This window comes from Zonotrichia albicollis, chromosome 6 (assembly GCF_047830755.1).
Source record: "Zonotrichia albicollis isolate bZonAlb1 chromosome 6, bZonAlb1.hap1, whole genome shotgun sequence".
NCBI lineage: Eukaryota > Metazoa > Chordata > Aves > Passeriformes > Passerellidae > Zonotrichia > Zonotrichia albicollis.
The window spans coordinates 40,020,090-40,035,909 of record NC_133824.1 but is presented as its reverse complement, the minus strand read 5'-3'; the positions used below and the strand labels follow the sequence as shown (position 1 = coordinate 40,035,909).

The 15,820-nt window shown below is 50.6% G+C and overlaps 1 protein-coding gene across 2 annotated transcripts in view; it reads right to left on the bottom strand.

Annotated features, from left to right (window-relative positions):
* LSP1 (lymphocyte specific protein 1) overlaps positions 1-15,820 on the bottom strand; it is a 47,642-nt gene that overhangs the window by 12,559 nt on the left and 19,263 nt on the right. For both annotated transcript variants that reach the window (XM_005486559.4, XM_074543311.1), the window contains exons 2-8: positions 11,018-11,170; positions 8,813-8,902; positions 5,063-5,246; positions 3,983-4,111; positions 825-868; positions 573-654; positions 84-224 (exon numbers count right to left, since the gene is read on the bottom strand). In XM_005486559.4, the coding sequence (XP_005486616.1) occupies positions 84-224; positions 573-654; positions 825-868; positions 3,983-4,111; positions 5,063-5,246; positions 8,813-8,902; positions 11,018-11,170 (823 nt within the window). The remainder of the gene's footprint in view (positions 1-83; positions 225-572; positions 655-824; positions 869-3,982; positions 4,112-5,062; positions 5,247-8,812; positions 8,903-11,017; positions 11,171-15,820) is intronic.

Sequence of the window (15,820 nt, the reverse complement as noted above, 5' to 3'; positions counted from 1 at the left end):
GATACACAAGGACAATGCACACTGTGCCCAGGGACCAGTCCCTGCCCCTGGCACAAGCAAGGCAAATCTCCCAAGGGCTGTACCTTACAGGCTGAGGGCTTCACAGCAGATTGGGCTGTGACCTCCCCAGTCTCCCAGAGGCTTTTTGTGCTGGCTACCATCATGCTCGTGGTCGGAAGGTCGAGAGAGGGCTGCCGCACAGGTTTTGGAGCCTTTGAGGAGGTCTGGAAAATAAACGGAGACAGTTTGCCATCAGAGTGTGCCTCTTGATTATTTTTATCCTTGGAGATAAGGGGGTGTAAAAGGAGACTTGTAGAGTCCTAATAGTTCCTGTGAGATACTCCCACTCTTCAGGCAGAGAACACAAAAAAACAAGCACAGGACAGCTTGCCAAAGAAACCTACTTTATGCTGTGGAGGGACACACAGACAGGGGCAAGGAGGGCTCCCACCCAAGGGAGGACAATTTAGCAATCATCTCACAGATGGTAAGGCTGAGAGGCATGGTGGGGGAGCAGCACCAGCAAAGAGGGCTCCTGGGAGGGTGGGGGCACAGACAGCACAGCAACCCACCTCAATAGCCTGTGTGTACTGCTCCAGCCTGTCATCGATCTTGGACACCGGGAGAGGAGGCTGACTCTTCTTTATGCTGTTGCTGCAGAACAGAGAGGAGGATTAAGGCGTTCCCCAGTGCCTCAGGCAGAAGGGAGGACTTGGTGAGGCACAGGCAGCCCGTGACTGCTGCCATTCCCCACAGCAGGGCCTGCTGACCATCTCCCTCGGCAGCAAGGGACCTGCCTTGCCCTGAGGCCAGCCCAGAATTACCTTTTCTGTATCGAGCGGTTCAGCGACTCAGTTCTGTCCGTGAGCTAAAGGGGACAAAGAAGACAAAGATATGACTTTTGTCCAGGGACCTCAGATGGATGCAGGTCACCTTAGCTGACCATTTCTTGGCCCTCATCTCTCACCCGTATTTTGGTTAGAAATGACTCACTCAGCCCCCATGTTTCCCTACAGATCAGAGACAGTGAGCATTCCCTTCCTCCTCCTTTCCAAGCAGGGGAAGAAAATCCCAACCAATTTCAGGGGCAAACCAACCATGTGTAAAATGAATGACAGCTGGAACACCAACCAAAACCATTTTTTCTACTCCCTCTGGTGAAGGAGAAGGTCTCTCTCAGACCTTTGGTTTCCGAGCCAGACACAAAAAGGGAAGTGGCAAGTACAGAAAGGCACGGGGGAAAACTAGAGACCACATGTGCAGAAGAGAAGCCAAGCATGGGTTCATGGGTTCAAAGCAGCACAGGCATGGGTTAGGTCAACTTATCTATACCAGAGAAGCACACAGACAGGGCAGATCAGAACATGGAGACACCTGAAAGGCAGCTCTTCATGACAAGCCATCAGGAGAAAGTTTTGCACCAGAGGCTCCTGTGCAATAACTCTTTGGCCAAGACAGGAAGGCAAGCAAACACTTCACAACCACTGCAGGAAAGGAAAGCTGAAATGTTGCTAAACCTTGTGCCTCTTTCATGCCCCAGAAACAAGCATACAGAGAGAAAAATCACCTTGAAGCCAAAGGGGGGCTTTCTTAACACCAGCTCCCACAGAGTCAAGGAGCAGCAACCAAGTAAAAAGGAGCCTTCTCCCCCTGTAAAACTGCTGCCTGTACCACAGGAAACATCACCTACCAAGTTAGCAGATAAAAAACAACACTAAGTGATCGTTTAAGATGCTTTCAGGATGCATCTTAAGGTGCGAAATTTCAGCTAAACAGAAGACAAGAGAGTGTCACACAGAGGACACATTTACCAGCTGTGCCCAGGAGCACGAGGCCATTAGAGAACAACCAAACAGCGCAGCCCCGGCTGATAGAGATGACCCGAGGGGAGCCACTCTGCAGGCTGCTCCACAGCAGCACGACAGAAGGCAGCTCTGTCTGCAGGGCAGGCTGTCTGTCTGCCTGCTGCCAGCTCTCTCCTCTGCTGACTGCTGCAGGAGCTGCTGCTCGCCTCTCAGCCACGACTCAGAAACTCCACCTTGCTCACTGATGGGCAGGCTGGTGCCTGACAGGGCACAGCACCAGCCTGACAGGGGAATCTGGCAGATCTTGGCCTCAGCTTCCCAAACACAAGTACATGTCAATGGGAAAAAGCCCTGCCCACCCTGCCAGGGAGATGGGGTGCAGGTGCAAACCATAGAGAGGCACTCCTGAAAGGTTGTGAACAAGCACCAGGTTAAGCACAGAGGGGCCTAGAAAGAGCTCTAAGTGGCAATGTATCTCAGTATGACAGTTCCTCCTCTCTAGGGAGGAACAAGCTTTCACTGTGCTACTTGGAGACCACCTGCCCCCACCCCTGGCAATTCCTTGCAGTGAGAATTGTGCATTTCCCTGGTCCCAAGCATTTTCTGAAGGCCAGAAGAAACCACAGCTGCTCATCCAGCCAGCCTCCAAGCTCAGGGCTCAACAGCAGCCTGTGACAAAACAGGACTGGCACAAGACTTCCCCCTTGCCTCCATTTCCCCTATTTCAGCCCTCAGAACCCCAAGCACCCCACCATCAGCCTGCCCCAGGTGTGCCCCAGCTCAAACAGCCACAGCTGGCAGGGGCACACAGCACTGACTGCAGGTGCTTTTGCCTTTCTGCTACAAGCAGGGCTTCTGCTGAGCTTCCTGTGCCAAAACACCTTCCTGGTGGCCAGTGTGCTTAGCACTCAGTGCTCACAGAGCCCTGCTAGCTAGGGTGTAAAGATCAGCCTTCCTTTGGAAAGATTCCAAGCACAGACTTTTCCTGAACAGTTTTACATCCAGCTTAGTGTGGGGGTGAGCTCTGACATCACCACTTCAAAACAGAGAATGCATTTCAAAACCTTCCCCTGGCTAATCCCAGCAGCTAAATTGAGGTTGAGAAGTTATGTGTGTTTTGGGACTGTAAAGACAGAAGGTTCAGCACATATAAGCTGCTGAAAGCATTTTCCACATTTTCCTACCAGTCCCACTTCAGGAATATGCTTTGGCTACCCCACCTCTTTTCAAACCTAGCATTAGCACCCAGTCTGCATCCACACCTACTGTCTCCCCTCTTTTAATTTGACTATAAAATGGATTCTCCACTAAGAGCAAGAACCTGACGGCTGTAGAGGATGAAACCTTCCTCTTGCCATCTATTTACTGATGCAAAAGAAAGTACTCACACAATCATTCCCACTCAGAAAATGTTGAGTAAATACCACAAAAACTAAATTTAAAAAAAGCAAAGCTACCTCCAATAGCAGATTAACAGACTGCACAGACTCCTCACCATCTCCCTCGCTGCTACAATCAAAAAGGTTGGGGCTTACAAAGGCAGAAAAACCCATTCAATACAGAAACACTTATCTGTCTCTATTGTATTCAAAGCACACATAGAACTGAGGATTTGTAGTAAATGCAACACAAGTCATAAGATGCAATTCAGGTGGTGTTAACAATGGGAGTGTCACAAAGAGCACCAATGCAAACAGATGTGATTGGGAAGGACACAATGCTTCAGAGATCAGAAATGCCCATCTGTTTAAACAACTTGAGTCACATTTTGTTCTAATTAAGAGAGAAATGCCACTGTTTCAGTTATTGGGGCTTTTTCCCTTTGGAAGGGAAATTTCATTATGATTTAGTTCTTGTGAATTTTGTTGAAGACTACACAAGTTGAAAGCACAGCTATCTCAGTATCACAATATTCCCTGGAGCCCTCAATGAGCTTTGGACTTTTAGAGTGATGCTACAGCCTCCAACAGCTCAAGCAGGCAAAGCAGGAGCAGAGGAGGCTGACAGCCATGAAAGATGAGGCAAATTGCTCAGGTGGTTTGTCTCAGCTGGTAGCAGGATGGATAACAGGATTCACGCCCCACACTGCTGTAAACCCTGGATAATCTTTCCTCATCGTGGGTTGGCTCCTTGTTGTGAGAGTTCTCACACATCCAGAGGGGCCCAGGAGCACAAACCTTTGTGGAGCACACTACAGTGTGGTCAGAGCACAGCTCCTCATCCTCCAAGCTGGCAAGGCTTGGGGCCTTCTGGCGTTTCTCTGGTGCTTCCTCCTTCTCTCCATCATTTCGCCTTCTCTTCTTTTCCTGAGTGCAGAAAAAGAACAAGCCAGGAAGTGAGCTGGTCAAACTGCTTTTTATGCAACAACAGTGATTTTTCCCGTCTCCCAGGCTTCCTGCTCTACACTAAATAAACACAAAAGCACAGAAACTTTGAGTTAGCATTATCTAATTTGGAAGCGTTCAGGAAGAAGCTCATATGTCATTTGGAAGGGAGGGCAGAAATCAGGAATTTTGAAGGTCTGAGATACCCAAATGGTATGAAAAGGGGTCCTTGCATCAGTTATAAAGACCTCTTACCACAACTGAGATAGGAAAACATTAATTCCTCATTTAGAGGCCAAAAGGAGAAAGAGAAGCTGCCTTTAGAATAAAGGGCTGTAGAGGGTAACACAGTTCAAATGCAAACATCTTACTAACCTTGGCAGTCAAAGTCCATTTATGACAAATGATATTTGAAGCTCAGGCCCCTGACTTGCACACCACTTGAATTCCAGCCTTGTTTCTCTCCCTGTCCCTCCCCTTACCCAGGAATTATCAGAACAAAAACACCTCAGCTGGGAGCAATGCAAGGCTAAGAGGTCTATCAAGACAAAGAATTCCAGAGGTGTGATAAAGGCTGGGGAGAGAAAAACAAGCAGTATAATTTAGATTTGAGCTCTCCTGTGAAGCTACTCACTGCCCACAAAGCCACAGGAGAAATAACACTTTCCTCCTCAGTATTACAGGGACATGGCAAAGCCACCACAAACCCTGAGAGCAAGCACACTCCCCTCACAAAAGGGCAGAGGCTGCCTGCAGTGACCACAAGAAGGCACAGCACACAGGCAAAAGTGGCACCAGCCCCAGGTTATGCCATGAAAACACATCTAATGTCTGCTTGGGCTCAGCTTCCAGCAGCAGTGCTGAGCCAGGACATGGAAGAGCAGCCCCCAGCATCAGCTCTCCAGAAAGAAAATCAGCTCCTCCTGACCCCACCTCTTGCTCAACTTGTTCCTCTTCCTCCTGCTCTTGAACCTCTTCTTCCTCCTGGCACAGCCTCTCTTCCTCTCTGGTAACCATATTCTCCTCTGGGCTTTCCTGATCCAGCTGGATCTGCTCCAGTTTGACTTGAGCTTCTCTCACACCACTCTCCTCTTCTTGGTAGGACTGCCTTGGAGACCTGCAGATGGGGAGAGATCAAGGAATAAGAGCACTGTTATGAGCACTGTTATGGCAGACACCATGAGGTACCTCACACCTCTAGAAATCCAATTTTATCACTCCCCCAAGCCTACAGCATGCTGGGTCTTCCACACCAGGGCTCACAGCCAGTTCCAGGCACCCAGATGCGACAGCAGTCACATCTCACTCTCCCCATTTTAAGTGTCCAAGACTCAGCTCAGCTAAGAGCTGTGGCAGAGCTGAATGGATCTGCACATCACCAGCATCATGAAGGGCCACAGGAAAGCAGAGAAGAGCTCTCTGCTCAAACCCCTGCCAGAGAGGACACTGCTACCATGATGTAGTGCTGACCCAATTCCCTGCCTGGCTACAGCTAAAATTCCAGGTGCACCAGCACATCCTGCAGCCAAACACAAATCTGATGCTGCTCCCATGGTTCCCAGCACAAATTCCAAGTGGGGCACATGCTGTCACTGCCATATATTCTGGAAAAATCTCCTTCCCCGGGATTTCTCTCCTGGGAAGATGAGAAGCCTCAGAGAAAACGAAAACAATTATCTGATTTGCTTTGCCTGTGTTTTGCTGCTTTGGAATGTGTTTGGACATTGTTTACCAATAGGTGATTGTTTCCTTGGTTTCATGTGAATTGTTTTGACTTAATGGCCAATCATGGCCAAGCTGTGTCGGGGCTCTGGAAAGAGTCATGACTTTTCATTATTTTCTTTTTAGCTTTCTGTAAGTATTCTTTCTCTATTCTTTAGTATAAGCACTCTTTAATATAATGTAGAATCATAAAATAATAAATTAGCCTTCTGAGAACATGGAGTCAGATGCATCATTCCTTTCCTCCTCTGGGGAACCCTGCAAATATAGGAGGACACCAAACACAGCCCTGAACTCCTCTTCCACATTAAGAGTCTCTTGCTGCAGGAGAGCCCAACCAACACCACAAGAGCATGCTTCTCAAGCTGGAGCTGAATTCCAGGGCAAGGCTGCAGAGCCACTCCCCTGGAATCACTCCATGGGCAAGGCACAGTGCTTCACCAGCAATGCTGTGCTGACACTTGGTCCCAAACTTCTGTTTTGCCCACTGGAAAAAATGACACCCCTGCTCACATCACTCATCTCATAGCCCAGCAAAACAAAGGAGTTCCAAAGCACATGGGGTCACCCCCGGCTTAGGGGCTTAAAAGCCACAATGGGTTTGGTACAAGAGAATTGCTGCAGGTCTCCAAGGCTGCAAGAGGAGACCCAGGACCATGTTTATGCAATCAGCTTTGCAAGAGCAGAGCAGCCCATGCCTTTGGGCACAGGGACACTGGGACAGAGCCTCAGGACTCTCACTGGCTCACAGCCACAGACTAAGCTGTTATTGCCATCTTCCTTTCCCCAGCCAGAAGAGCTTTCTCCTCCCACCCAGTTCTTAGAAGATCACCTGGCTAGAGAGAGCAGGGCTAGAGAGCTGGCTAGCAGGCAGCTGCCAAAGGGCAAGGCTGACTCACTGCCCCTCCCACAACAGGCAGCACCAAAACACAAACACAAGTTCCAACAAGACCTTTCCACCCACCCCTGTGCTGCTGGGAAGGCAGCTCACAGCTCAGCCACCATCCAGCTCTCCACACTGACTACATGGGGAAAAAGACAATGCATATGCTGGCTCACTGGACTTGTTTCTCACCATCCTCTCACCAAGAGCAAACAGGCTCTGAGGGCCCAGGAAGCTTGCAGTTCTCCACCAGGATGGCAGCAATGTCTCCAGCTCAAGTGCAAGCTCATACTAAAAATTAGGACCAGCAAACACAGTGCAGCCTAGAGGATGCCTTTCACACCACAGCAATGCTGCATGGGAGGCAGCTAGGCTGGCACAGCTTCACCTCCTCGCACACAGCTGATAGCATGGATCTCCTACCTCAAAGAGGAGAGTCTGGACCAAAAAGAAGATGTGCCTTAGCACCAAGGCCCTCAGGGCATACAGGACCTGATTTGGTGCCATCCAACAGAGAGCAACTGTCTCCAGCCACCACTCAAGGCCCAGGATTTGCTTCATCTCCAGTTCAACAGGAGAGAAGGGAGTTGGGAAAGCCTGAGCACAGCACTGCTTGTCCCAGCACCACAGCAGACACAATCTACCTGTGCTCACACCACGCTCCAGGCTGTCCCCCTACCTGTGCTCACACCACGCTCCAGGCTGCCCCTTGGATGAAGGAGAAAGCTGCTGCAAGGACCTTACTGGGCACAGCCCCTGCTGTAAGGCCAAGCCCAGCCTTTGCAAAAAGCCCTCAGAGCCTGAGCCCCTTCAGCTGCCTCTCCCAACCAGCCTGCACCTACAGCTCCTGCTTTTAAAGCACCACCTCTCCCTGAGTGCCTTCACCTGCCATGAACACCACCTCCCCTGCTCAGCTACAGGACAAACACATAAAAACCCAACAAGAAACACCTGGGGAGGATAATGTTAATTCAAACTAATTCCCTTTTGAAGGCCAAGGAGGGAAAAGCAGTAGCCTTTCTTTCCAGAAAAGCTCTTTGCAAGGGGAGCTGGAAAAAGAGGCAGCAGACCAAAAAGCAGATGATCTAATTGCTCCCACAGATGTTATAACTATGTTGTGCTGGGCCTTGGAGGTGCTTGAGAAGTGCTTGTGGGGTCAGGCTGCAAAGGTACAGTTTGCAACGTGGTTTAGCCACAGCATTGGGAGAAAAGTAACAAAACTCTGAGCTCGTTTTTATTTATTCAGCAGTAAATATTAATCTTAAGCATTTTTTCAGTCACAGAATAGTTTGGGTTGGAAAGGACCTTTAAAGGTCATCCAGTCCAATCCCTCTGAAATGAGCAGGAACCTTTTCAATCAGATCAGGTTTATCAGAGCCCAATCCAACCTGACTTGAATGTTTCCAGGGAAGGGGCATCCACCACCTCTCTGTGCAAAGAATTCCTCAGGGTAAAAAAGAGGCTGTGTCAAAAATTCCCAACAAAATCAAGCTGCCAAGAGAGCTGAGTCACAGAGTTCATATGCAGGTAGGCAGGGTCCAAGGGAAGTGGTTAAGGCAGGAGTTTGGTCTAGTTCTGTAAGGGAGGAGTGACGGGAGGGCTCTCTGCTGCCTGTTTTTCCCTGCTCAAAGAGGAGTAAGGCACAAGGGCTGGGGCCATAACACCCACTATGCTGACATGAGCCAGGAAGCAGCAATAACTTAGAACAGCTTTCTAGGCTGGCCTGGATTATGTTAGAGACCATTTCAGCCCCTGCAGCAGCTCAGGTGGCTTAAATCTGCTGTTGTCACTCCTCCAAACCCAGGAGTCCTGGCAGGCTGCCACTGCTTGGAGCACAAAGCTCAATCCAAACATGCCCAAAGCCTGGGGCCGTCCCTGGGCCATTCCCCCCTGCAAGCCCAAAGGCAGGCAGAGAGCATCTGTCCCACTGCTGTGGGGCCTGCTCTGTCCTGCTGGTGCTCCACGCTCTGGCCTCATTCTTACACGTGCTGGATCTGACCTGGGGCTGGTCACCCCTCCTCAGGGACAGTCCTTTAGCTGGGGACACCCTCCCCTTGGTGCATCTGTGTGCCACCCACCTCTGCTTGCGCTGCTCTAGCTTCTGGGACCAGTCACTGAACCCCTCGTCCTCCTCCAGCTCCGACGTCCCAGACGGCTTAAAGTCATAGCTGAAACACAGCAAGAAGGAAAATTAGCATGAGAGGCATGCAAAAAGGCCTGAACCCGGCCTGGAAGAGCCACAGCCCGACACAGTCCTTCTCCTTCGATTCATTCTTCTCTGGGTGAGCCGCACGGTTGAAGATAGCCATGGCAAAATCATCCCAGCATCTGTGGCCCTGGCCACAAGTGTGTGCTCAGGCTGACAGAAAAGCTCCCAGGGAGCAAGGGAGACTGGCTGAATGCTGTCAGAAAAGTGGCTGCTTCCCTGTGTCCCTCTGCAAACCCAGCCCCAGGAGAAGCACAAAGCCAGCACAGCCCATCATCATCACTTCAGCTGATGTCCATCCCTCTGGCTCCCAAAACCACTCTTTTTCCTGCAAACCCTCTGTTCTCCTATCTCTGGCTTTCTTTAGTGGGGGTAAGGGAGAGCAGGAGGTTCACTCTGTCCCTTTGGAGCAAGGAAATGCAAGGGTGGGTTTGAGCTAAGGGGAGTGACATGGATAAGAGTTCCAGTGTGGGAAGAGCTACAGGAAGGAGGGGGCAGGATTTACACAAGAGAGAATGAAGCTTTTCAGGAGATTAATAGCCAGGGCTGACCCTGGCTGCATGAGCAAGCCCAGGTGGCTGTCAGCAGCTGTAAACAAAACCAGGGAATGGCCAGAGGAGAAGAAACATCCTTGTGGTTGAGCCTGGCCCAGCAAGCTTTGGCATCATGGAGCAGGGAGCAAAACCCTTCATTTGAAGAGTTCTTGTCATTGTCCTCTTAAGCACTCAATTGAATTTGGGCAATGGCAATGATGCTGTGCCCGTGCCAACAGGACTGGAGGCTGCAGGCTGGGTTACTGCACACTGCTCTGGGCCTGAGGCTGCTCAAAGCACCAACCAGAAAACAGAGACCAGAGATCTCATCTGCTGCTTTAAAGACCTTTTCAAATTATTTCCTAGCCCCCACGTGAAGGGGGGGGTTTGGAAAAGCTAATGACTATTATTACTTTCCAGACCTTCTGTTTGCTTTTAGAGCAGACTGCAGCAGCTTTGTCTGCAGAACAGTGTGTATTTCCACAAAAGATTGTGAAGGTGTTTTGCAATGCTTTTATATTATTAAAAAAAAAAAAAAAAAAGTCCCGAATAATTTTGGAAGTATCTTGGGAAGAAAAAGATCTTTTAATGGAAAAAAAAAAAAGTTTTCATAAATAACTTTTGCTTTTTTTCCCAGTAAAATGAAGATGCTGCTTCTCGGTGACTATAACTCCAAATCCTGCCACCACTTTTCCATTGTGTTCAATAGATTTAGAAATAAGTTGAACACATAAGCAGTGGTAAGACTGAGGACTTGAGACAAGAATTTGGCAATTCAGAGTGCAGACTAGTTTTTGTGCTAGCCCCAGTGCTGCACAGCATCTGGACTGCTGAACCATGGATGCGGGGAGGCTGCAGCAGGATGTGCTGTGAGATGCTGGGGATGTCATCCTATCCCTTCCCCAGGTGTTTCCTCTTTGACAGCAGAGAGCTCAGCCTCTCCATAACAGCCTCCTGAGCTATTTCCACCTAGGACTTGCCCCATTAAAGCACAAAGTTAATTTTAATCCTTGGAGCTGTGAACGGCACCAGCTCAGGTGCTGCTTCATGCTTCCCAGTGCCAGGGCAGCATCCTCTGAGGGAGGAATGGGAAGCTTAGCCAGGATAGGTGGTTGCTTGCACTGTGATCTGCCTGGCATTGTGCATCACCTCCTCAGGCACGTCTGTCTTTGCACGTATCAGGAAACTCCATTACTTTTGGTGTAGGATGACTCCCAAGTTGAAATTTAACCAAGCACTGAAATCACTGGCAGTGGGGACTCCCTACCAGAGCCCAGCCTGCCCCAAGTTGTCTCAGTGTAAACTCTCAGGGCAGTAAAACCCCCAGCCTCCAGCCAAGAAAACAATCAAAGCAGGACTTGTGGGGTTTTCTGCCCTAAGAAGAAAGCACACTATTTGCTAGTGTGCGCTAAATCCAGCGCAAACCTGTGAGAGCACTTCCCCATCTTCCCCAAACACCAGGGACACACACTTGGTGCTGCAGGAGGGGTTTGCTGCAGGGAAAAGGTGTGCTGCTGAGGGATTTACCCAGGGGTATTTCTTACTGGTTTTGCTGTGCCAGAGCAGCACTGTCCGAGCAGGGCCCGGTGCCGTTCAGACCCTCCTCTGCCTGGGACCGCAGCTGCTTCTCCCGCTCCCGCCGCCGCCGCTCCCTCGCCGCCTCCTCCTCATCTTCCACGCTCCACTGTGCTGTCAGCCTGCCAAGCCAGAGGGAAAACCCATCGTTAATGCCACCAGGCAGTCCTGTGAAACCTGGTAACAGTCCTCTGAGGTGCCTGGGGTCCCCCCAGCAAGCAGGAGCCTTCTGCAGAGGAGCACTCCCACCACGAGCAGCGATTCTTCAAGTGGCATCCTCACCTCCATCAGCATAGCTCCAGTCAGTGGGACTGACTTATAGGCGAGGACAAGGTGGGACACAGGCACTGAGAGAGACACAAGAGAGCCTGCAAGTCTCTAGAAGGAAGATGTAGTACATATCCTCTTCCCACCTGCTGAAGCCCACTGGAAAGCACCATTCCCTGCAAAAACAGCTTTGCACCCCCCCCTTTGGAAGGGTTTGTAAGGGGTCCTGCAATGCTGCAAGGTGTCTGAAGGGTTTGTAAAGGGTCTTGCAGTGCTGCAAGATAGCCAACACCTTCATCTCAAGCTTTGGCGCACAGAAGGCAAGATCTGTACCCTGGGGATGAGTTTCCTTAGGCATTTGAGCTGCTCCTGCCTGACCAGGAGCCACAGAAACAGCAGCGGATGGCAGCACCTATGTCCTGCCCTGCTCTGTCCTGCCTGACTTCCTGCCAGCCCTGTGGAGAAGAAAAACCTGCCCTGGCTTCTCCCAGACATCTCAACTGCTGCACAATAATGTCTCTGTCAACAGAGCAGCCTCCTGCATCCCCAAGGAAGTGATAAGGCGGATGCCACATTCCTTCTCTGGTGATAACGCCAGTCCAGGCGCTCCCCATGTGGGATCAGCTCCTGCTCCACTGGCAGCACCAGCTGAGATTCAGGCAGAAAGGCACACGCCATGGGGTGGCACCACTCACCCAAAGGGCCTGTGATGGCAGCTGGAGCTGGGCAGGTCTGACTGTGGCACACAGAGCTGATGCTGGGGCAGATGCCTCCTCACGCCTGGCTCAGCCAGGTCCAAAGCAGACACAACAGCTGTTTCCCCTGGCATTTTCAAGCCTTTCAGGAAGGCACACACATGGGAGCTGGGAAGTCGATCTCCCACCAGCAGCAGGACCCAGACCAACCTGCACTTCCTCACCTCAGCAATATCCTGAGGACCACAGTCCTCTTAGGATGAACCTGCTCAATGGGAAATACAGTGCAACATTACTCAGACTGTAACAAAAAGCCCGTGGAAGGGAAAATGAGGAAAAAATCCAAACAGAAATGCCTTAGTTGAGACGTGTTTCAGCCCAGTTTGAGTGAAAGAGGGACAGGTTTCAGCTGGCCCCAGGAGTGCCACTCTGCCATCCTGCCCAGCTTTGCCCTCAGTCTGGACTCTGAAGCACATGAGAGGGCCTCACTTCACCATGGGTCTCACCAAAAAGCTGTTTTCTTTTAAACTTCAGGGCAGATACCTCCCTATCCCAGCAATGGAGGGGGTGGAAAAAGCCCATTGGGATTAACTGATGAAAAACATAGCCTTTCTAATTACACTGTGAACCTTGTTAGCCTTTCCAGGGAAGACTCACTCAGAGCCTATTTTACTCTGCAGTGTGGGCAGGACTGTTGAGCTTAGCCCCAGTAGCATCCCTTTGCACAGCGGTCCCACCACCACCCTGTCAGGAAGCTGGGGATGACTCCAAATCACTGCCCTCCCAAGCTCCCACCTGCCCCAAGGCAGCAAAGCCAGGCTGTGAGCCCAGTGAAGAAAGGCTGCCCATGCCTGCTGTGCCCACAGAGGAGCAGGGAACAAAGCAGACCCCAGGACCAGCCCAAGAGAATGCAACGTAGTTACTGCCTGCCTTATTTTGGGTGGGGTCTTTATGCAAGCACCAAATTCAGCTCTTTCCCTTTTTACCCCATCATCGCCCCTTGCTACCTTGGTCTCCATGAGGAACAAAGCAGACCTAGACCCGAGCCTGAGCTCCCCTCCTCCCTTCCCTACTCATCCCACACTCCTATTTATTATTTTTCCTCAGGTTCCCATAGAAACCCTTGTCTGTGGACCTGGCAGGAAGCCACCATGTTGTTGTTGGTTTTTTTTTTTAATATATAAATGAAGTCATTCATTAAACTCTGCCATGATCTCCCTCCCTTGTGCGACAGCTCCAGATAGTCTCCAATTTGGAAAGGCTCTTAACCCCCTCTGGCCCGTACCGCCCCAGTTACGAGAAGCAAAGTCCATGTTCATGCCAGAAAAAGTTAGATTTTGATTAAAATCTTTCACTCCTTCCTCCAGTTCCTTGGGAAGCTGCTTCAGAGGCAGTGCTCCACCAACACCCCCAGCTTGGCCAGGGTGCTCTGGAGGAGGGGGGATCCCTTCTGAACCACATGAGCTTTCCACAGTGTGAGAGCAACGCTGGTTGGCAGCCCTCTCCCTTTCCCAGTTGGATGTGACTAACTCTCTCCCCATGACCTCACCGGCTCGCTATTCTGTCCCTGCATCCTTCCCTCCGAGCACACTGAGGACAGAGCCGGGGGCGACCATTCTGGGGAGAAGGATTTTTCTGCAAAAGCAGAGAAATAACTTTCCCAGCTCCCCTTGCCACAGAGCAATCCAGCTTTGCCACAGAGCAATCCCAGCTTCCAGGCTGCCCGCTGATGTGCTGGGATGTGCCTCAGACACTCTGAGCATCCTGGGGGGGCTGTGATGCTGGGAACACCATCCCTCTGCGCAGCAAAAAGGGCTGCAGATAAAGCCCCCATGGATTCAAAGATACCAGCACACTCCAGCAAACACCTAAACTGAATTTATTCTCAGATTCTGAGCTCTCTGTCATGCTCAAACAGGCTGGTAGGGGAGGGAGGTTTAATAAGTGATGCGTTGGGGTTCAGTAATCATACTGACAAGCAGAGGAAAAAGGATGATTACTTTTGGACTGACCGAGCAGCACAAATATTTGTCTTTAGTGAAAAACAAACAAAACAAAATGAAGCAAAAAAAAAAACAAGCGAATGAGAAACTAAGCCTTGCCAAAGTCCTTGTGTTTGGGTCAGCTACAGGGGTTTGTTGGACCCCAGACAAAATGTGCCATTTCAATTTGGACAGGCACAAGTGTGAGCAGGGGGTCAGCTGTTAAATTGCCTTTCGAAGCAAAAAGGTGGAAAGATTTAATTTCCAAATGGTTCCATTTACTAAAACGGGGCCACAGTCTCCCGTTTGCTCTAATTGTTCACAACCACATTCAGTAACTCAGTGTGCTCAGCCCACAGTGGTATTTCACAACCATCTTTCCCAATCCTAGAAATAATTACCCAGTGCTTCAGGATCAGGCTGATCCCACGGATCTTCACCTCCAGCCAGCACTGCCCCAGGTTGGTCCCAGGCTGGGGAGGTTTGGGGAAGAAGCAGACTCATAGCTGCCAGTGGGACCAAGAGCTCTCAACTTCATTTCACCCATCACAGGATGGGGAAATGGAAAGCAAGACTTGAAGCTTGAGGAGCTGCAAGATGAGCTACAGCATGCTACAGTCCTGAATCCAGCCATCTGCCTTTATAAAATCCCTCCATAGAGGGATTTTCATGCAATGTGAAAGAAATTCATCCCCTTAAACAGACTTCAGTGTGACTGGAGAAGGGAGGAGAAAAGGCAGAGAGACCTCAGTGGCCCCAGCAGCCCAGAGCTGTGGCAAGATTTGCTCCAGCAAGAGCTCATCACAGGGCTGGGTCATTTCTCTTACACGATCCCTACATCTCTGCCAACAGCTTTTGGACATCTTGGTTGAGCCAAACACGCTTTGTGGAATGGGCTCCTCTCTTCCTGAGGACATCCTGCAGGTGTGAGGATGAGCTGAAAGCACCTTGGTTCAGCTGTGCCCACAGAGACACTGCCCTCCAAGCATTTGGGATGCTTAGATTTCTGCTCTGACCCTGCTGCCTGTTTCACATCCAGCTCCTGACCTCACCTCCCTCTGGACCCCCAGCCACAGGAGGGGCTTTATTTCTGTTTGCACCACAGAGCACCTCTTCCTGCAGCACAGGCACCCACACTGTGGTTGCCCTGCTCCACAGGGCCACAAACGCCCGCTCCAGACAAGCCAGCATGGCTGGGAAGGTCACGTTTCCTTTGGGCAATTCCTCACCAGCACTTGAGGAGATTTTAATATTCAGGCAAGGGAAATTTCTGGCAGCAGATGAGCTGTGTTTAAGGGAAACTCTGCAGACTCGAGGAGTCTTTTGCATGGTTGACGGCTCAAAGGAAGCTGTGCTGGCCCAAACCCAACCTTCAGCACTAAAGCTAATTCCAGAAAGGAAAATCAAATGCCTCCCAGAGGCTTTGCAGAGCTGCGCCAGAAAAATCAGGAACCCTCTACCAACACACTGGACATTCCTGTCTCCTGAGCTCACCAGGGTACCAGGCCAGGAGTGTGTTGGCTTTGGTTGCCACCTCTGTTGGGTAGGTTCCCCCACAAAGCCAGGGCAGAAGAGGGAAGAGGTTTTGGGAGCAGGATGTAGGAGGAGCCAGGTACAACCCCAGGAGATACATTACCCCATCACCTGTGAAAAACCCAGTGTCCAGCACAGCTGGAAATATCCCCTGGGAGCTGCATGAATTAGAGGAGAACTGGGAAGGGCAGCCATCCCATCTCCTCTCTGCTGAGCTTTGGGAAAGGGACATGCCAGAACCAATGCAAGGGACCTTCCTCTTCCATGCAGCCTGCACTGCCCTGTCACAGTGCCA